General features: G+C 40.0%; 1 protein-coding gene across 2 annotated transcripts in view; it reads right to left on the bottom strand.

Annotated features, from left to right (window-relative positions):
• The window catches only part of PDE7B (phosphodiesterase 7B), a 293,650-nt gene that overhangs the window by 121,880 nt on the left and 148,715 nt on the right, over positions 1 to 23,055 (bottom strand). The window contains exon 1 of one of the 2 annotated variants that reach the window (XM_024551891.4): positions 5,218 to 5,661. The exons of the other annotated variant lie outside the window; for it this stretch is intronic. Coding sequence (XP_024407659.2) covers positions 5,218 to 5,455 — 238 coding nt within the window. The 5' untranslated portion in view covers positions 5,456 to 5,661. Of the gene's footprint in view, positions 1 to 5,217; positions 5,662 to 23,055 lie in introns of those variants that run through there. 2 annotated transcript variants of the gene reach the window in all.

The following is a 23,055-nucleotide window of genomic DNA, read 5'->3' as shown; positions in this document are numbered from 1 at the left end:
AAAGAAGGGGACATACATGTACAAAGGACCCATGGACAAGGACAATAGGGAGGGGGTTGTCTTTGGGAGTGGGGGCTGGATGGGGCAGGTGAAAGCAATGGGGGAAAATGGGGACAACTGTAACTGAACAACAATAAAAAAATGCTAAAATTTTTTTTTAAATCTCAACACTGCAACAACACTCTGATATTCTTAACCAGTCTTATGTATTTAGAACCAGTTGTTATTGGTTCTATGATAGAACAGTTGTGGACTGGGCTTCTGCAGGGGTGATGTCATTTATGGAAACAAGAAAGTCAGGTAAAAGAACAGGTTTGGTTCAAGGGGAGATGATGTGTTATAGTTTTGACTGAATTTTATGTTCACATTTAAAGGAATGATTAAATCGTCAATGATTATTATCCAGTATAGCTACAGATTGAATGCAGGCTAACATGTACAGGAAGTAGTTTTAGACAAATGTTATGAATTAATGCCGACTTACCTACTGTTAAGACTGATTCTTTGAGCACAGCAATTTGTCTTGCTTTGAGTGAAATCATTAATATAGATGAGTATTTGAAAGTGTGTTTGAATTTTTACAAGTGTTTTTGTATTTTACCAGTATGGCAAGTAGTTTTAGTTGACATAGAGGTTTAAACTAACAAGCGTTTGTTTTCACGTTGAAGTTGTATACGGAATTCTGATTCATAAATTTGTAATTGTTCTTCTCTCATTAAGCCCTTGATTCATCTCTGAATCCCTGTATACACTAAGCATCCAATAGTGCTCTTTGCATTATAAAGTGTTCTGTCTTCAATATGTTTAATTTATATCATGCTTGATACTTGAGATATTTAACATAGCTCTTTAAGTGTCAATTTGAACTGTATAGTGCTGGAATCAGAGAATTCTTTTGGTGAGTTTCTTATCTGAAGTTGTTTGATTTAAGGGCTGAGTATAAAGCAAATTTCTGATATTTGTATTTTTGAAAGGCAGGACAAGTAAAATAGCTATGGGGAAAATAAATTATTTGTTTGAGGGAGCTGTGTGTTTTTATATTTTTCTGAAATCAAAGGTTATTGAAATGGGAACAAGCTTAATAAATAAGTAAAATGCAATGCAAAATTTAAACCAGGGACACCAAAATGAAAGGTAAGTCCCATAGCTGCAGAGCTTGCAGTTATTTGGTTGAATTCCAAAATCAAATTATTTTTTCAACCAAGAACAAGTCTGCTAGGGGATGTCTAGTCTTACACAGATTGCTGACTAGAATCACAATTAGGATAACCTTTGCACTCACAGCATTTGAGAAACCATGTATTTATTTCCCACCCGTCTTCCCTATTTCCACTCTCCAATCTCTGGGCAAGCTCTCACCACTATGCTCTAAACTTTTCAGGGGCATCCAACCTCTTGGCATCTCTGCACCACACTGGGAGAAGAAGAATTGTCTTGGTCCACACATTAAATACAATGCAACATGTAATGAGAAAAAAATTTCATAATGCTTTAGGCAAATTTAAGGTTTTGTGTTTGGCCTCATCCACAGCCATCCTGGGCTGCATGCAGCCCGTGGGCCACAGGGTGGATACCCCTGCAGCTTACTTTCTATCGATAATAAACGGGGATCTTTCTCTGACCTTCCCACCCCTTGAAGCGTGGGTCTAAAACTAAAGCCCACAAAATAAGTAGAAAAATCTAGAGGAAATACAATCCTTTTGACTTATTTTGCATGCTAATACTATTCTTCTGGTTTGACCAAGATTTATGAGTTCCCATGTTTGCCCTTCTACGTATAATCAATAAAGACATATCTTGGCTTAAGTATAAATTACCTAGAATGTGCCCTCATCGTGCTAGTTTTGTGGACTAGATATGGGCAAATTGAGATCCCAGTCTGGTTCTGTCACAGTGCCAATGTGTGACCCTGGACAAGTTGTTCAGTCTCTCCGAACAGTTCACTGGATCTAGTGTTAACTAGATAATTAGGCCGTCCTTCATTTTCTTCAGAAAGGGAAAATGATGTGACTATTAATAAAATGTAGCAATCAGGCACGATTCAGTGAACCCAAGTGATGCTCTGACTTTGGGCGTGCCAATCGACAGCCTCCAAAGTCTCTCTCCAGGGTGAACCGCTGAAGCCCAGCTCAGGGGCACACCGAGATGCCCGCCCCCGACATGTCAAAATGGCGAGCCTCTCTTTCTCCTGTCACACGATTTCTTCCACAAACCTTTTGCTTTGAATTGTCACCAACAGTCTCCAGTAAATGCTCATATGAAGATGGCAGGACAGTTCACATTCGTCACCTCCTCTCTAGCACTTTCTCATTCTCTTCAGGGGACATTGCTTGCTTCCACCTTCCATCACTCACAGTTCAGTGTACTGCATCTTAAATCCCTCACAAACACAGATTTATGTACTTATTTTCCTTCAAATCCTTTTACTCTCCCCCTTTATTACCTAAGCAAAATCTCAGAATACTCTCCTGTTTCATTTGGGAGAAACAATGTTCCAGTCTTGCCTAGGAAGTGTGAGCAAAAATAACGGTGCCCTTCACTAAGGAAAAGAAAAGTGAAAAACTTTAAGGTTAAATGCATATTATTAAGAAACGTAGACATGTCTCTAAAGTCCTTTATATATTGTTGATTCTATACAGAATTTCTGTAATTTCATGGTTTTTAAAAATGTAAACCTATTTATCCATTACAGACAGCAGTCAAAATATGCATAGAATGTCATACGGTTTAACTTTCCTGTTTTTGGTTACTAACATGGCAGAAATACTGTGGGTTATAACTGTGATATATTAAGTTCCCACAGGTAAAGATAGTAAAGAAAAGAATAAGTGACTGTGGGAGAAAGTGGGGGCAGAAGTAGAGACAGGAAAGTCACCACAAAGAAGAAGGTGCTTGAACTGCATGAGCTGGACTTTGTAGTTTGAACAGAACATTTTCAGTTGGCTGAGTCAAAGAAAGACATGGCAAGCACAAGGCAAGGCTCAGAGGCAGGGTACTACATGATGCATTTGAGGAAGAGCAAGTTGTTTAGTATTGCTGAAGGAAAAATTGTTTGAGGGTTCTGAGATAAGGGTCAGGTATGTGTGTGTGTGAGAGAGAGAGAGAGAGGGAGACAGAGAGAGAGAGAGACAAAGAGAGAGAGACAGAGAGAGAAATTGAGATTACCATTTGGTTTAATGGTTTTTTGTTTTTGTTTTTTGAGGTGCTTTCTAACATAAACCTCTACACAAGAATGAAAATCAGCTTACATCATCACTTTCTAAAAATGGAAAAATGTCCAATTTGTGGGACTATTTTACAAGTGTTCCTGTGTCCCTTATTGGCAGGCTACTGTGGTGAAGATGGCTCAGCTGAAGGGCATCCGATGGGAGGAGAGAATGCAGCATCAGGAACAAGATGAGAGAGGACGTATGAGACAACATTGGAAGGCGAAGCTACTTGCCTTTGAGGGCTTTATCATACGGCCTCATGCTGCTAACATGGATGATAAGGCTTTATGGTTATGATAGGAAGTGTGAGCCTTGAGTGTGGGAAGGCAGGGGAGGAAGAAGAGGAAGCAAGCAGACATTCTTTGGGAAGTGTTGAAATGGAGCCTTCCTGGAAACCAAAGTGGTCACTGAGACATATTACATTTAAAGTGAGTCCAGGGCATATTAAGACTCAACGAGCTCGATTTTTTTAACATCCAGAAAAATGTACCTTTTAAGTGATAAAAAGTTACAGGAGTTCTCCACAGTATTGCTTTTTCAGGAGGTAGACACCCACTAACATACAACAAAATAATAATATACACCTAGCCCCATAGCCAAATTAGGTAGTTCTATCAAGGTGTAATTTGAAATTTGCATCTTAATCATTTAATATACTGAAACAAACCAAGAGTGGTAATAGTTCAAGTGTACAGTTAACTTTTCTGCCTAGGTGGGTTTTTCCATTTTTCTTGTACTACTAGCATGAAATGTGGAATTCCTTGAGCATTACCTAATTCCTTCTGACCAAGACCCACTTCGCTGGGCACCCATCTCCTCGTTGCCACATAAACCTCAGTCCTATTGGTTTCCTTCTCTTTCCTAAGTGCTCCTTGTTTATAATGACTAACTCTGTTGTGTTTTTCTTCCTTCAAAATCTTTTTCCTCCCCAGAGCATTATTTTTTAAATAATAACTATTTTTTAGATTATCATATCATTTAAAAAAATTTCTTTGTAAATCATTAAAAACAAAATTTGCCGAGTTTTGATGTCCTAGTCTCTTTCCACGAGAAAGAGAGAGGTAATTTTTGGTTTATCTTTTCCATCTAGTCGCCCACCTCTCCCCATCAATGGGATGTCAGGGCTAGCCAAGACTTCAAATGCATAAATACACACTCCTCCTACTCGTTCTTCTAAAGTGAACCACCACTTTCCAGATATCTACCAACATCTTCCTGAAGGAGACGGCACCCTGCATACATTCTTGGTTTATGGCATGGTCACAGCCCCAAGGGCTCCCAGGTAGCTTTGTGGGTGCAGTGCCCACTGTTAGAAACTCAGCAAAGTCCTCCACGACTGTCCCAAACACAACACATTCTTAGAACGTGACAAAGCCCCAGTGACCCACTTTCACATTTGTGAGTGACAATTTTTTCCTGACATCCATGAGGGAATTTGTGTTACTGCCGTTTGTGGAAAGGGGAAACTGAGGCAAAGAAGTTTACCAACTTTCTCTGGACATAAAAATCTTCCAGGCCAAACTCAGTCCCGGGATCACTCAAACCTGCTGCAGTTTCATAGTTAAACATTGGAAAATATATTTTACTTTACATAAAGCTTTATAAAAAGCAACCCAAGATGAATAATTTCTCGGAGATAACTCTGACTCGTCAGCGTGAAATTGCAGAGGCAAAAATGGACATTAAAGAGCATCCAATCCCAGCCCCACCTTCCGGGGACTGAAGCTCAGGAAATGTCATTTGTTTTAGCCACAGGGCAAACAAGTGGTGAGCTGAGCCTAGGGCCCAGGGTTCTTAATTTTCAGGCTATTAATGCTCCTCCTACCACATCACTCAACTTTAAGATGCATTTCTATAATAGAGCAAACATTCATTAGTCATAGCCCTCGAACCCTCTGCCGTACAGTCCGTCTGCCTGCCTTTTCCCATTTTTAAGACTTGAGCTCTCCAAGGAAGGGACTGAAAGTAATAAGATCCTGCTCTGCTACCTTTCACACCTCACAGTTACCTGGGAAGCTGTGGAGAGCATCTTCATTCTCCAGAATGCCTCTCTGTTTGGTCGCCTGCAGCTCACTTTTGGATTTCCAAACCAGCTTGACCATCCTGATCATCTTGGGCAAGTCCCAGGGCAGCGGCCCCTGCTGGCACCCCGGCCGGCTGCCCGGGGAGGAGGGCAGCACACCTTCTGGGGCTGTCCACCTTCTGCCTAGCTCTGCCGAGTGGAAATAGCGCTGGAGCACAGGCATTCTGCCCTGTTCCCCCGAACAGGAGGTAGGGCTGCTGCCGCGGCGGCTGCAGCTACCAGAGGGGAAATTCTTCCCAGGCACGGGAAGGAGAACCCCCGTGAAATCCTCTCCAGCTTTGGAAAGGCAAGCCTCTGCCAGCCTGGCACAGCCACCCTGTCCCTCCAGTCCCTCCACAAACACTGCCGGCGACAGCGATTCACTTCCCAAGGTTTCTCACTGGTGAGAACTGATACTGTACTCCTTCCTTAGAGATAGAAAGCATTTTTTTTCCCTTCTCTCCCCGGCACTGACTTCACAGCACTTAATTAATCCCAGGCTACAGCTGGAACGACAGCAGGGGAAAAAGCCATCGAGGTTTCAGCGTTTGCTTTTCCTCTTCTTCTGATTTATTTGTTCTCAGTTCTCTTTTGGTGCTTGTCAAAGTTTGCCGAGTGGCTTGTTTAGCATTAAGGACTTCAGGCAAGAAGTGGGTTACCCTTTACCAGCTTCTCAGAGGGGTCCCCCAGAGGCCAGTTATGCGGGGTGTCAGGTAAGGAGTCACCCCCATGGGTGCAGGAAGCTGCGAAGCTTCCCTGGCTCCAGCCCCGCAAACTTCAAGGAGCTCTCACAAAACTGAGCACTCGCAGAACCAATTTGCAGCTGCTTCTCTCTGGAAGGTCGGGCTGGGGGCCACCTGCCCGTCCACTACGGACTGCAGGGATGAGGTTTTTCAGAAGGCTCTTGGGTTGATCCTCAGTACCACAGTTCCCAGGCAGCCCTTCTCCATACCCCTCCCCTTTTGCTGTCATTTGCTTCTCAGCAAGCCTAACTGGGTTTTGGCCTATTAGTCAAATCCGTTTGTAACCTCAGCTGCCCTCAGTTGGAAGGGAAATAACATTGAATCACATTCCAAAGCTAACTCCAAAAGAAGTAAACTAGGGAAGTATCAAGATTCTCATGCAAACGTGCCATAAGGTGGCATCTTCTGAACACACAGTTTGGGATTGTTAAAGACCCATTATAGAAGAAAGTGCTAATGACAATTTTAAGGATATTCGTAGGGGGCATAAGTGGCAGTGAAAAGAAAAGAGAATGTTGAAGATTCACTTTCCAGAGACAGAGCACATGGACTTAATATTTGGGCCACTAACTGCTGTGCCCCCACTGAGACTGGTGGTTCAGTTGGGGACAATCATGGGTCACATGTCTTGGGTCCCTCCACACAGAGCTGGAGGCTCTAATCTTGGGAGTCAGACGACATACAATAAAGGGGATGCCCCCTATAGCTTGTGTGAAAAGCTCTGGACATAAATGAAAGTGGGGTGGTATTGTATTTGGCACTTTTGCCAGCAAATTGGGTTTGCGGGAACAATTTGAACTTGAACATTCACGTGGATAGCTCCTGTTTTCTTGGGGGCCATTGCAACAATCCTGTCTTTCTCTGCATTGGAAAGTGTTTTATTTTGCTTGGCAGTGTATTTTGCTGAAGTTATTTTGCTGATGCACAATCTGTCGCTCCTGCTCTACGTTTCTGTCGGGGCTGGTTTGTCATACAATCATTTGATGTTTCCTTAGAGGAGGGAGGAGGAGACTTGGGGGAGAGGGGGAAGGCCATTGGAGGGTGTATTTTATTTTCACTGCCTTCATCTCAGTTTTTAGAAGTTGAAACCAGTAAAGGCTACTGTAATTTTGTTGTCATTATTATTCCTCTAAAACCATGGTTAGTAAGTCTAGTTTTCCACACAGAATTCAGTGGCTTTTCTTTTTTCTCTGGATGGAAAAGTACACCAGCAAACTTACTAATAGACAAAGAAGGGTCGACGTCCTTTGAGGGTGTAAAACAATAATAGATTACAATAGTAGTGACCTTGAAGACACTGCTGCTTATGAATTTATTTATTAAAATATTAATCAGACAGCTCTTCCTATCACAACCCGATATTCATATAACCCAATTGGAGAATAATCAGTGATCCACTTACAGGAAAGGTATGCCTTTAAAAATTTCCCTTTTTGTGAAGAGATGAAAGGAGTTAAGCATCTGTATGGTACTTCTACCACTTTGGACAGCCTTTCCAGCCCTTATCTTACTTTCTATCAGAGTGGGAGCATTATGCCTCTCTAGAATCCAGACTGTTTTATTTAATAGGCACATGTAGGCTATTGTACTCTATTAGCATATTTCCTGAATAATGTCTTAAACTCACTCCTCAGTCACAAACTTCCTTGACATAACAACTGAAGAGTCCCCTAAGTGTTTGACTATTTTTATTTTTGTTCAGTTTTTTTTTCTTTTTTTTGCAATAGTACTTAGCATCAGGATATCCTGACCCTCGGAACAAAGGGGTTAAGAACAAAGAAAACAAATATATGATATAATATGTCACATACACTAACATATTAAGCATACAATTCTTCATTGCACATTGCTTCAAGAGTAACATTTTAAAAAAATCCAAGCATATAAGTTTCCACTGTAGTCTCTATATTGTTTTACATGTTTCCTTGTAAAAAATACCTTAGAAAAGTTGCAAACCGTTGGGTCACTGAACGTGAATACTTCCCACTGGAGATGAGTTAGGGCCAAGCAAACACCATTTCAAATTTTCATTCGCAAGGAGGAAGTTACTTCATTTGAAAATTTAAAAACTGAAAATGTTGTACAATTAAAAAAAAATCCCCCCAATATGGGATTCTCTTCATCCAAGGGTAGAAGTGCAAAAATACCACAAGAAAGGTCATTCTCATGGTATTTCTGGCTCACATAGAAACAGGAAGTACAGGAAATCTTGCGAGAAAGCTTGGCTCAGGAGATTTTTGGCTCCACTGCAGCCTCAGGAGATTGGGACAAGCTGACAAGATGCTCACATTTGTTGGACTAAAATCACTGAACCACACAAATTCTCTAAAAGGCGATTTTATTACATTTTGTAGCTAGCATCTCACAGCCTGTGAGCTCTTTTGCCTTTCAGAAAGTTTCTTTAGAAGAGCGTGCCTGTAAACCTATGATTTTAACCTTACTCACTGGGCATCATTCACCTTGGGGAAGGCTCTATCTGCAGCCAGAAGTTTGAACCCCTGGGGTTGGGGAGGAGGTTCTGTACCCAGAGAGGTCAGAAGCAAAGAGGACTCATCTATGTGGCACGTAATGGTTCTCACAAATCATAATGCCCACAATTAATGTGCTACAGATAGGACATTTTAATATAGACTTTCAAAGTAACCTCATTTTCCCCCAGGCATTGTGAGTCAACCTAACATCCCATTAAAAGGAAATAGATTAGTTCTTGTGTGAAGGAAATGTAATGAGAACTAACAAAGTCAAAACAGTTTGTTCCAATGGATACCTCATTCTATCAAAAAATACTTTGCTGTGTGTTTGCAGCTATAAAGGAAAGAACTGATAACCACAATATACAGTATATGGTCAAGAAAAAAATAGTCAAAGACATACAGTAGTTCTTTGAATAATGTCATTAGTCCAATGTCATGTTCAATGTTGATGAGATTGTGAAATTCCCTAAAATCCTTATAAACTCTTGTTTATATCAATTAGCCTATAGTAAAATTTGTTTTGTTATATGTGATTTTGTTTAAAGTTGCAGAGCCTACTGACATTCAGTGAGGATTTACTGTAATTGACTTAGAGCCTGGATTATTCTGAAGACTTTCTAGTGTTCTAGGGGCTATGTAAAAATCATGTAGACTTATGGGTGTTCTAGTCCCCAGGCAGATAAGTCCTTATCATATGTGATTTAAAAATAAAGTACTTACAATACTAAGTATTTCTAATCATTCTAGAGAATGTATAGTACTTAAAATATATAACCTTAGAAACATATACTCATTTCAATTTCCTATTACTTTGAGACTACCAATAGATTCTCACAAAACTTCATTTTAAGGAAAGTCTCACAAATACTTTGAAAGTACTTTATACTCTTATTAACTCCCACCCCCTCTCTATCTTTAAAGAAGAATTTGAAACTATTGAGGGACTTTATTTATTTTCTCCTGGCCTTTCCTCTCCATCAGTTCAAATATAGATGTGTAAACACACACACACTCACACACTCATGACCACTCTGGCTTCACAAATGCAATGCAAATGAAACGCAAAATGAGCAAGAAAGGAAAAACAGGTCTTTCAACTTTGTTTAATGTGGTCTAAGTAGAAGAAGCTCAAACAATTTATAGTGTCCTTCAGGAGAAATAGAAATGTAATAACTTTTGCCTTAACTAATCTCAGGGAAGAATGCCAGCAAGTAGGGAAAGGGCTTGGTCCTCAGACTGACCATACAAGGCAGCACATGTCTCCACTGCCATGTGGTAAGGGAGAGAGAGGGTGGGGCAAGATGAGGGACGATGAGGTGGGGGAAGCAGAAGGGGTTGTGCTGACAGATTCATAGTTTGGTTTTACTACAGGTGTCTCAAGTATAACCAATCATTCTCTTATTCACTCTGTAAATATGTATTAATAGCAAGGCCAGCAGCCAAGGGAGAAGAACATCTTATGTCAGCCCCTGGGTGCTTTTTCAGGCACTGGGACCTGCCTGGCTTCCCCCACCTATATTCTGGTTTTCACTGTGAGTTACCACTTCTTGTTTTCTTTGTGCATTTAAAGAGAGACAGAGATCAGGGTTTCAGTTGGCATGAGACCTCTATCCTGGCTCTCTCATATCTTGACTAATGCTAAGTTTATTATCTCTGACAGTTCACCTACAACAACAAGCCCAATAAGACAGGGGTTGAGAAAAAATGACTGGAAGAATGGATGGATAGGGAGAAAAGGCATACAACTGTAATTGAATAACAATAAAAATAAAAAAAAATGGATGGGTGAATTTTCTCCCCTGTACCCCTTCTTCCTGCTGGGGAAAATCCACACATAAAAGAAGACATCGTTGCATGGTAAAACAAAACAAAATTAACCAACCCACCAACCCGCCCTTCCCCTAACCTCTGTTCCCTCCATTACTGAACTCCTGATGCTTCGCTGTATGATGCTGGCATTCTTTGGTGAAAACTTTTCTAAGATTTCACAACTTATTCCTGAATGTGAAAGACTGTAAGTGGTGGTAGAGCGAACTTTTCATAGTGTCATAGGCGGGTGTGTCAACTTCAGAAAAAATAGCAACAACAACGAAATCTCCAAAGTAGCCCTGAAAGCTACTTATTTTAAGGTTACAGGAACTGTGAACTCGCCACTGAGTGTTGCCTCAAACTTGGCGACTTGTCTACTAATGGGCACAGTGGCAATAACCACGTTATCCATCAGGCTTGGATCTTGTAAGAATAAAATAAAATTAAAATGTGAGTTATTTGTAAAACTGTAATGGGCTTTAAAACTGTTAAATGACTATTTTTAAGCTATAAGAAATCATAATTGACAACTTATCTAAACTTAAATTTTGGCTATACTTTCCCAGGATCTGTTAGAAAGCTGAAAAGTCAAACCGCTCCACCTGTGAAATTTGTGGTCCCCATGAAGATGCATGAGTAGGAAAAAATCAATGACAGGGGTATTAGAGGGTGAGAGAGTATCGAAGAGTGGCCTGATGGAACAGATAATGAGGGATTTGATGGTACAAAGTTGGGGTAGGTAAGGTAGAAAAAAATTATTGAAGTGTGAATGAAAATAGATAAATAAGAACAAAGTGTGTGCTAAGGAAGTGGGTCAATAGGATAAACATTCATTGTAACTGTGTTTTGGAGGTGTGGAAACAGCCCGTGAATTGTATCTGGGGAGTGAATTTGCCCGATCTTTACCATGGATTATTTAGTGCTTTGGTTAATACTGTATACATTGCCTTGATTGGGAATTTTCACTTCAGTCCACAGTGACTAATGGGCTATGTTTGGTGTTCATAAGCCAAACAGCGCCGCGTCACACGCTGTGGTAGAGAACATGCGTCGGTCTTCAGGCTTCCCAATGGACTAATTTCCTTAGACAAACTTATGTGGGCCTCAGTTTTTTGTTTGCCTGGGAGGGTCTGTATTCCTCAAACATTCTTATAAGTTTGAGTGCTACTAGGTGATTTTCACTTACCTGATGTGTTTTAAAAAGAAGTATAGTGTGTAAAACTAATTATAATGTTTAGAAAGTGGCCTAAACAGGGTCTGAAGTATGTTTCTACTTTTTTTGCAAGTGAGATGTATGAATTCTGGAAGCTCTCGTGGAGGCTGGAGGGGAGATCACCCAGACATCCCCAACGAGTGCTGGGAAACGCCTGGGTGACGTTGCTTTCCTCTTACTTCAATCAAAATAAACTAGACAACGAATTTATATAGAAAGATTATCAATATAAACAACATAAAAGAAAAGTGGGAAGGTAGTAAGGAATGGAGCCTTCTAAAAGAATCTTCTGTTCCCCTTGGCATTCATTTCGTTTCTGTTTATGGATTTCAAAGTCAAGTTGGAAGAAGGAAATTTTAACTGGTATATGTGTAGGGAGTACATCCTACTGCCTCTTCAAAATATTCTTTATTTTCCCTTCTTTCTTTCACTGATTACCTTCTGGTGATTACAAATTACATATCTATGCCTAAAGGTGTCTCTCAGATGCTATTCTAGAACAATACTTCTCGAATGTTAGCATGCATACAAACCACCTGGGGATCTGCAGAGTCTGATCGGGCAGGTCTGGGTGGGGACCTGAGACTCTGCATTTCTATCGTGCTCCCTGGGCTTGACAAGGCTGCTGGTGCTGGACCACGCTCTGAGTAGCGAAGCGAGAGGACCGCCATGTGGCAGATATTTTCTGCCCTTCCGCAGCAGTTATTTATGAAATAAAATGCTGCAAAAGTCCTAAATTTTATAGATACAAATATTAGGACAATCAATATTGGTTGGGGTCCAATACTCTCCCCTGGAAATAATCCATCAAAACCAGAATGTAAGAGCATGGGCTGTGTCCTTTGACCCGTGGCTAGTTTTTAAATTTTGTTTCATTCATTTCTCTTCCCTTATGCATTAACTTTAAGATAAGGTTGAGTATTAAATACAAACCACTGTGACAAATAATACACGGGTATATAATAGAGTCTTAACTTCAAAACCAAATGCCTATCTTTGAAAGTCTTATCTCACCAAATGTCAAACAAAATTTACTTAAGCCCATTTTTCCCTTCCTCCTTTCCAGCATTTTGCTGTGCTCCTTTTGCTATTGTCAGAATGCCTGGAATACAGGCAGGGCTCTGGGCCTTTGATCTCCAGCATCAGGGTACTCTCACTAAGACCTGCTCCTTCATTTGATTTACTGAAGTTCTCCGTAAAGAAGGTTTTGGATGGAGCCTGGTATAATCTTTCCCACTGTACTGTTCCAGGCAGGAAGGAATGGTGACCAGATGACTGCACAAACCAAAGACGGAAAAAAGAATATAGGCCCTCACGACACTCCGGCCATGAGGCTGCTGACTCAGAGAAGTGCGCTGCAGTGTCGCCACTTCGGCGACACACAAAACAAAACACAAAAGATAGATAAAATAAACCCTGCCACGGGCTGCTCTCTCGATCAGGTATTCCCTGGGATTCACGCAGCTCCACAGTTATTTGTGGGAAAGTGATGTCAGAAGCAAGAGGCATGTGAAATCAACCGGAAGACAAGTGTAATCAAGAGCATGAGGCTAGAACACTGCCACATTTATATGATTAAAAATTTGTACAGTTAACTAAATAGGAACACTTAGAATAAATGGAAGCATCTGCTGGTAATTGGAAACACAGTTTGCTGAGTTTTTTCTTTCTTTTTTTTCCCCCTGTTGTGTTTCCTGGTTCTTTCCAAGGCTAAGTGCTTTGCTCTGGTTACAGACACCTATATTTCTTGTCATCCTCTGGAGTAACTAAAAAAATAAAGATAAGAAAGCTGAAAACGATTGGATTTAAAACTAATATAACTCATGGTTATTACTTTAGATAATTTTAGAGACTGTTTTCCTCTGTGATGGCAGGGCAATAAAGAATAAAAAGTAAAGGGGAGACCATTTAATAGATAGTGTATAAACCATACACAAGACACTTTCAGTATAGTATGGCACAGGGATTCCCACCGAAGCCCCCCCCCCCCATGTTTTTGATACGGAGTGCTGTTAGAAGAATGCTAGCACACCTGGTTCTAGAGCACACCCTCTTACATGCTCTTCTACCTGTGTGGTTAGGCTGCTGTACAAAGCAGTAGCAACTTTGTTTGATTCACAGATGGTAACTACATCTGGCCATGTCATAAATATTTACGTGGGGCAAGTCAAAAGGATCGAAAGAATAATTATGAACCTACGCGCCTATTTTTATAGCTGTTCTTCAAGTTAGATTCACTGCCATAGTGGTCACGACTGTTACTACCACGATTGGACTTCAGACCTTTGCCACGACCTTCACCTAGGAAGTGCTGAAGAGAGTCTTGCTCTCTCCATATGACCGGAGAAAAAGATCATAGGACACAGACATTAAAAAAAAATAGATGAATGTCAGCTCTCCCTTCAGTAACGGGTGCCTTCTTCAAATCAGACCCTACCTTCCTAAAATAATTCTATTCCTTATGAAAAGTGACTTAACTGACCCATGCCATCACTTGTGAATAGAGCTATTCAGCGTAACGACGGCAGATCATCACAGTAATTTCTATGTTATTTAAACAGACTTGCAGCAGCTATCTGCTGTCTTTGACCTAAATTTTTGGGCCCGAAGAACCAGAGAATGATGACATGGAATTGGTGAATGGAGTCCACAAGATTTATTCAAGACATTGGACAGATATTTTCCTTTTGGAACCATTCGGCAAGGCTGATTACAATATCACAATGCCAGCTGCATCTGTGTTTTCTAAACAGCTTGGCAGGAAATGGAAATAAAGAAAAGAGTTGTGAGTGTTTCTGAGTGTTAAGTAAATAACTTTGGTCACTGTTTGCATTGACAGTACATGTGGGAAATTGAAATCTGGCCCCCAGCTGACTTTTGTCCTGGGGTGGCAGATCAGAGATGAAGCTTGGGACAGCCACATCTCCAGGGGACTGGGTATCTTCTGCTTTCCGCCTCTGTTCCTCTCTTTGGTTTTACCTCCTCAAGGTAAATTTGGTTACCTCGTCATTTATATTCACAGTCCTTCTACTAGAGAAATGTAAACTATACATTTCACATAGTCCTTGTTTAGCTCCTTCTTTTTTAAAGGCGTTACAAAGGGACAGAAGGGCTTTGCTCTTCAGAAATGTCCCTAAGGAACGGAAACTACAAATCCTGGGCGAATCATTCTGACAGCAGCTCCACCAATCACTTCTGGTATTCCCCAATTCCTGTCCCCAGTGAGAACTTACTAATGAATTCATTCGCTTATTTGAAATAACAGTAACTACTCTAGATCTCTGCCTGACTAAATCCAATTAAGTCTAATTATTCCATTTGTTCCTCCGCACATATTAGACACATAATTGATGCCCTGTTTCATTTAGCATTTGTCTTTAAGTTCATCGTGCATGCAAATTCTGTATTTCATTTTTATGGTATTAGGTCATAAGAATACAGGTATTTGTTTCTTTGATAGCTTTCTTAGAGCACCTCCCAACCTGGTCTAGGATACAGCGAATGCTGAAATGGCACTGTTCTTGCTACGATAAAATATGGAGAGGGTCTGTGTGGGACAGCCACAGCATTTTTGGGAAACTGCAGAAGGGATAGTTGGCATTGCAAAATCAAGTACTCCTTTTGACCTAAACCATATACTGGTTTTCTTCAAATTATTGAAGGGTTAGAACTTTTCCCCCGTTACCATGGCTGGTAAAGTCACATTTTCCCCTAAGAGTACAAACGTGCGAATAAGAGATTGGTGATAGAAACCTACCTGAGGTTTCACTTGGGATTTACCCAGTCGTTGTATATTTCTAATCTCTCACCTATTGGTCAAATGTGCCTTATTAACATCTGTTTTCTTCATGTTAGCATTTCTTGGGGGAGGGGGGTCACTTCAGAAGTTTTTGAGACATGGTTTTCAGAAGCAAAACAAAACAAAACAAAACCCAAAACAAAACAACGTGCATTCCCCAATAGACCCGGGTTGTTAGAAAAACTAGACTGAGCGCTGGGTGCCATTGGCAGAACCAGAAAGTGACGTATGGACGGGAACAGATGAAAGATGTAAAAGTGAAAAAAAAAAAAGGGTGTGGATTTAGTGTGGAATGGTCAAGGAGATAAGAAAAAAGGTAGATAAAGATAAAAAATAAAACTAGAAAGGAAAGAAAAGAAAAAGTACGGATTTTCACCAACAGTGATCCTCAAGGCTATTCTGAGACCCTGCAGGCCATCCACGGGCCTCTACCTCAGTACTGGCCCGCTGCCCCCTCTGTTCCTTGTGTTCTAACTTCTAATGTGTTTCAGATCAACTGGAAGATTCCTTAGATCCAATTCTAGAAAAAAAAAAGTGCTTTTTTTCTAGTTTGATCTAAATAGGTGGCTGTAAACATTGAATTCTACACTAGTTTCTCCCTAAATGTGTCTAGCAACACATTGTAGCACAATTATTCCTATAGGAGAATTTTTTTCAAAATACCATTCTTTCTTCACATTCCATCAAGGGTGTAGTTCCTGAATTAGCAAATGTGCTCTTGGTAAGGCACTGTCACCTGCAAGTCAGTCCCTGAGGACATTGCAGGAAGCATGCTCCTGGCTGGTAAATAAAATGCTCTGGGAAACTCCTTTACTTCTTCAGGTTTAGAAACATCCTTTAGGGCATTAAAACAACAATTTTCTGAATAATATCCCCATGACCTGAAAAAAAGTGAAGCAACTTCAAAAAGTCTTCTATTTTTTGGGCCATGGGATAGCTCCTATAATGAGAGAACTCAGGTTTCTTGAGTGTGCGAGCTGATTATTGTATGGAAAGAGATTGTAGAAGCTGAAGTGGGGTCACAGGGAGAGAATGGCTTTCTCTCCACCAACAGGGGACCGGGATGGGCAAGGAAAGGTGCTCTGTTTAAGGGGCAGCTGGCAGCCATTTTTATGGAGCTGGTCTGAGCCCTTCTGTTGAAGAGTGGAGAAGGGGCGCTGACGAAGTTAGTGTGGTGTGGGACTGGGGCACAACTCAGGAGATTTGGTTGCCACTGTCCTACATTAAGGGCTTAGACACAATGGTTCTAGGCATTGACTTCCCTTTAGGATTCTGCTCAGTACATAGAGCAAGATTCCAGGTAGGGAGTTGTAAAATGTCTCTGAGCTTGTCAGACCTGGCAAGACCCTGCTAATGCTGGTGTCTTCTGCACTGGGAGATGAGCCTGGACCAAGGGTGTCATTACTACTACACCACTGCTTAGAGCAGATTATTCATCAGATACAGGGGATACTGGCTCAATGAATGAATGACCATGCACCGCTTGAGTGGTGTCATAGGCATGTAAAAGCAGATCCATAATTAGGAAAAAAAAGCAGGAGCCTCATAGTGGCCTGATGGAAGCTCAGGCAGTGTGGTACTGGACTAGCAAATGGCTGGTGGGATCAAAAGGTTTCAGAGTCCCTTGGCAGAGGGGTGAACTGGGTGAGCAAGCTGATTTATGTTACCACTCTGTTTGTCTCTCTCTCCTTTTTGTCCTCTCTCTGGTTTCCATCTCTAAGAACTTAGTTATTAGAAACTTAATAGAAATAGTGCCTTGCAGTTTCTCTTACCCTCTCAGCCAGTGCTTCCTCATGGGGCAAGTAAATCTGATCCCTGGGGGAGCTCAGTCACTCCCACCCACCCAAGGCCTCGGGCCAACTCTGAGGGAAGGGTCACCATTTTTTAGGCAGCCACCACCACACTGCTGGGTGAGGGCAGGCAGGTCACCCCTTGTGATACCTGAAGAGCAGTGGCTTCCACCTCCTGCACTGAGGGTATCACTGCCCATGGTCAAGGCAATGGGACAAAAGGGATCACTCTGCCTCTTCAGTTGCCAAGATGAGGAAAATCAACACCAGGGACCAAAGGATGGAACTTCCGGGGACAAAAGTCACTGCACATAATAATTGGTCTTTGCAGAAACAGTAGTAGATGCTTGAGCATGAAAGAGAGATGAGATCTCTTGACTCTAGACAACAAATCTTTTTTGGGTAGACTCAGAGATACAGGACTTTATTCCCCTTGCACTTGTCAACAGCCATGGCAGGACAATGAATTTAGCAGCACAAAGCAACATTTGGCGAGCATCTTCTGTGAGCCAAGCACTGGTCTAGGTACAAGGCAAACTTTGAACGAGTCAGAATTTACATTCCAGTGAGGAGAGCCACAAAGCAAACAAATGAGTAAACACACATCAACAGGAAAATACTCAGCAGTTCTAAGTGCTATAATAAACAAAAGTAAGTAAATAATTAATACAATTGTGGCTAAGGGGCTATTTTAATTAGATGGTCAGGAGAGGCCTCTTGAACTAAGCGATGTTCAAACTGAAAATTAATGACAAGAAGCCAGCTAGGCAGAGATCAGGGGAAAAGAATTTTCAGCAGAAGGAACAAGGCCCTAAAGCAAGAACTAGTTTGATAGTCTGAGAAATGAAGCAGCAGAGTCATGGATTCAGTGAAGAAGAAAGAGGGTGGCATGAGATGAGATTCTGGGCAATGTTGGGCTCCTGTGTAGTCTAGAGACAATTTTGGATGCCTTCCAAGTGTGATGATAAGCCCATAGAAGGTCTGCAGAAGAGTGACACGACCTAATGTAGCTTTCATAAGCTCACGCTGGTAGCTCTGCAGGGAAGGGATTGTATAGGAGCAAGAATAGAAGCAGAAATTAGCTAGCAGGCTAATAAAATTCAAGAAAAGAATGATGACTTGATTAGGGCTGTAGCAGTGAGACCGAAGGAAAAAAAAACCATCTTAGAAAAATTTTTTAAACTCCCTCCAGAAAATATTTTGGAGGCAGGATCTCTCAAACATACCCATGGATTGGCATGTGAGTAAAAGAGAGAAGCTGGGTTCTAGTATCCCAGTTATATATTTAGATGTGGTGCTAACCGAACATTCACTTGTATACTGAAGTTTCGTATGACTTTCTGACATCCAAGTAGATGTCAAATAGGTAGTCTGATTATAGGATAGGGGAAAAGTCAGATTTTAGATATTAATTTGAGAATTATTGGCATATGGAGGTATTTAAACAAAAGAAAACAAATGTTATGTACAGCTTAGTTCAATTGCTATCATGTCCAGTTCAGTTCAATTGCATATGTCCCAAATCGTCACTTAGGGAACTAAGTAGAGCAAGAGCTAATAAGGATAAAGAAATCAGAAGACAAAATCCCAGAGGGAGAGGCAGACCAAAATACTGTTGTTTGAATGTAATGGTAAAATAAAGGTAGGTACAAATATTTTTTAAAAAACTGTATTATGGAATAAGTAATTATGCCTGGAATGATCAGGGACAACAGAGACAAGAGGTGAACTGAAAAGTAGTCATTTGATAGGAAAATTTTTCTTGTGAGTTTCTTGCTTTTAATATGGATGCTTACTTACTTAGAGTATAATAAAGTAAATGGGATTGATTACAGAAGTTTTATATGGACAAAAAAAATTCCATGTAACATTTTTTCTGTGAAAAGAGCAGACTGAGTTTGATCCATAGTTTCTTGACTCAGAGAAATGGTAAGATAGGGAATCAAGGACCACAAGTTATTTTTCAGTATATCTACAGGCTGTATTATATTATCATAGATATTTCAATATATAAAGTGGCTTAATTTATACATATATTAATATATAAAAGTATAAATACATATATAAAAGGCCATTAGAAATAAATATAATATTTAGCCTTGATAAGATTATGCAGACTGCCAAAAATGTCAAATTCCTAGTTTTAATTTTAGTTATATCAACTTAATGAAGTAAAGCTGTTAATACCTATTGACCACAAGTGCTAATTGATTATGGTTAATAAAGAAAGGGAAAACAAGCAATTATTGACAAATTAATGCAGATTCTTAGATAAATTATTTCAAACCATGGCATACATTAAAGAAAATGATGAAAAGTGTATTTGGTGGTATGTATTTTGTGCATTTCTGGCTGGATGAGTAATAGGGTTGATGTCATCTCTAATAGGTATGCTTCTACAAGTTGGAGGGTTTTTTCCTTCTCTTTTAGCTATCCTAGCTGCTCAACTTCTTTATCACTTATATTCACTTGTAAAATTTTAAAAATGTGTTTTCTAGAAATTAATTTCTTAAGAAATTCATCATATGAAACAGTGTAATTCTTGCAAATCACCCTGTGTTTAGAAGAGCAATGGCTAAGTAGTCCTGGAATGTCCTTAACTTTATTCATCTTACTTGGTTGAACCATTTATTCCCAGAGAAACTTAATACCATTGGAACTAGGTCAGTTTGAAGAACAGCATTTTACCTTTCTGTAGTACTTATTTTCAGGTTTATATTTTAAAGAATCCACTTAGTAATGTCCATAGTGACTCCGTGAAGTGGATGCAAGCAGAGACTACATTTTTATAAAAATAGAGGCTCAGATGGGTGGGTGGCCATGTGATATTCCTGGGCCTGTGGGGGCTGGGGGTAGGGCACAGACATATACAACTGAAGGCTTGGCCACAAAAACCAGTTAATACATAGGCTAAGTCTATATTTAAGAGTTGAAAATGGCAGAGTTACAAATTTTTTTATAATGAGCATTTGTTTTAATATATACATTTTAAAGTATTGAAATAAATTTCAAGAAATATTAGAACTATGTTGGACTTCTTTAAGGTAATTTAAGACTTAGCATTGTTCAGCTTGAAATTATGTACAGTGAGGAGGTGCCATGTTCTTTGCTTAGAGTTTTCAAAGGCTTTCATTGAGCCTTAAACAGTGTGATGGTTTAGATACATGCCAAATGTTGGCCTCCTTTTTCTTGACTGGATTGGGTTTATTATTTTCTGTGTTGCTGCAGAGTTGATTGCTTTTAGTCAGTTTGGTCATCATACTCAAGTGCTAAGTCCAGTATATGATATTTCCGTGTCTATCCAAGACCATGGAGAAGGACAGAAAGTCTTCAGGTGAAGAATATAGTCATGGAATGATCATGTATTGATTTAATCTGCATGGAGCTATCACGAAATTAGGATGTATAACTAAGTCTGAGACAAATCGGAAATGTGTCAGAGTAACGCTCCAGAGAACGAAACAGGTGAAAGGGAAATCAGATGTGGTTTGTCTGGCCTTCACTTGTGGGCTTCCCAAGGACTGTGGGGTGTGTTTTCCTGCGTTCTGTTGGGCTCAGTAATCGGCGGTCTGGGGCCGAACATATTCTGCCCTGCCAATCACGCTGAGATTGGGATTCTTCTGGGGATCAAATGATTGGTTCCAAGATGCATGAAAAGCTACAGATAAAAGTCAGATGACAGCTATGCCTTTTAAAACCATAAGTCACTCTTTCATACTTTTAAAATTTCCCCTGGTTCTTTTATCCACTGCCATCATAGTCCCAGGGCTATGAAACTAATGTTGTAAAGGTATGTTGAGATATAACGCATTTAGTCAAACAGCGTAAGATAAGAACACTTAGGAGCTTGTGTGCTTCCAGAAAATACGTTCATTTTCTTCCTGATCGTACCTTATGTTAAAATTTCTGTAGTAAATTCAAATTTGCCAACTTCTTTCTAAGCCATGAAAGAACCCATTTCTGAGAGTAGGCAGCAATGTTCGAATACTGCCTGATGTGAGACTTGCCTTTGGTACAACTTGGATGACCCCACCAAAAATTTATGTATAGTAGAACAAAGTCCAGCCAAGCCAAAGATTAAAGTTAATGTGATTAAGCTTTTAGGAGTATTAATGAAAAGAATTAATTTTGTCATAACCCCTTAGCTAATACTACTATCAACAGAGGAATATTATTTAAGCTATTTTTATTTTTCAATAATACTTCCTATATAAGTCCATGAGTTTTAAAAAAGTAGTATTTGTGTGAAATTATGAAATATGTGATACATGGCTGTTTTAACAACTGCACAATTTAAACGACTTTACAATGAATATCAGTTATACTTCAAGGAATATTTGGGTGTTTTCAGGTTATGTGCTCCTATGCTAAATGGCTCCAGGGAATAGAGGCTTTTAAAAGTTTGGGGGCAGCATCACGCTGGTATTCAGAAGTTTTTATTGTTTTCAAGGCAGTTGGCTGTAGCAACCTGTCCCAACCTTCAATTCTACTGCTTTGAATCATCTAAAGGCTGCGAACCATACAACCAAGCTGGTTCAGTGTCCTGGAAGTGCATTACTATTGTAGGTTTAGAGTTAGCTATGGGGAATCTCTCACAGACTGAACGAATGAGAATGCCAGCTACTTGGTCTTGTATTTTCAGAGGTCCTCTGGCTTCCTTCTCGTTTCCCTGTTCTGTTCTAGAGGACTGAATTCCCCTGAGGCTTCTCTGCCTGATATTTTGGTGGGTGTGACATGGTGCAGATGTGAGACCAGGAGCTCTGGAGCTATGTCAGTTGAAATTTTGCTCTGTCGTTGTCCTGGTGTGTGACATTGGGTGAGTTACTTCACCTCCCCAAACTTAGTTTCGTCAACAACAAAAAGAGAGTGAAAGTAAATATTCTCTACAGTTATTGTGAGGATAAAATGAGGTGTGCAGTATAACAGTAGCTAGTATTTATAGGGCATTTATTATGTGCCAGGTACGTAGTTAGCATTCATACATGGTAATTCATTTAGACATACCTGGCTTTTTGCCCTTATTAGCCAAACTTTACACAATTAATTCACAGAAGTTCTCACACACTTATTTCAAATGTCACAGAAAATAACAAGATAGAAAGGAATGAATCAAACAATATGCAGCCACCAGTTCATTTCACTTATATCATCTAATCTTCTCAGCAAACCTTTGAAATAGGACCTCCTTTCCTCATTGCACAGATGAGAAAATGAAAGCCCATACTATACTTCTATACTTCTCTACATAGGATTAGAAAGCAGAAATATAAATAGAACAAATATAGTACAATTGAGAACTTAATCCTACAAGAGTAAACTATAACACTGACATTCATAATTGAATTAATTCCTTCTTGTTTATTAGGAAATTGTCAGTCATGTATTTCTTTTATAGAGTTAAAACAATATTATACAAGTGACCTTTTTCACATAGTAAGAGACAGAGATATCAAATGCATTTTATTCTGCTTAACATAGATGTTCTCTTAGATCTTTGCATGAATAAAATTCTAAATTACTTTGTTTCAATCATAATACATGCTGAGGCTTGTTTTTGCTGCCAAAACTGTTCTTTGGTTTAGAAAATTTCCCCTAGGTCATTTAGAAAGAAGTATTCCCAGAAAAGATGAAAATGCCAAAAACCTGGTCAGAAATTTTTTCAAGTACCGTACCCAGAATGGAAGGAATCCGGGAATGAAGAATGTATGGTCACAAGAAGAACAGGGGCAATCCGCATGCCATGGACTCAGCTTCTGTCACCGTTGCACAGTGGACAATCCCCCCACATTCTCTTGCTCACTTCATGTGTGGTGTGGCCAGCATCCTACATACCTTTCACTCAGCTTCAATTTTATTACTTATTTTCTAGAGGAAAGTCACTTGAGAAAATTTCTGGGGGTCTCCAACTTTTCAAAGGAAGGTAAAAGTCAGACACAGTAAATGTGTAATTCTATTT

Source organism: Desmodus rotundus, chromosome 11, assembly GCF_022682495.2.
Source record: "Desmodus rotundus isolate HL8 chromosome 11, HLdesRot8A.1, whole genome shotgun sequence".
NCBI classification, from domain to species: domain Eukaryota; kingdom Metazoa; phylum Chordata; class Mammalia; order Chiroptera; family Phyllostomidae; genus Desmodus; species Desmodus rotundus.
Note: the sequence above shows the minus strand (reverse complement) of the source record. Positions and strands in the feature narration are given on the sequence as shown.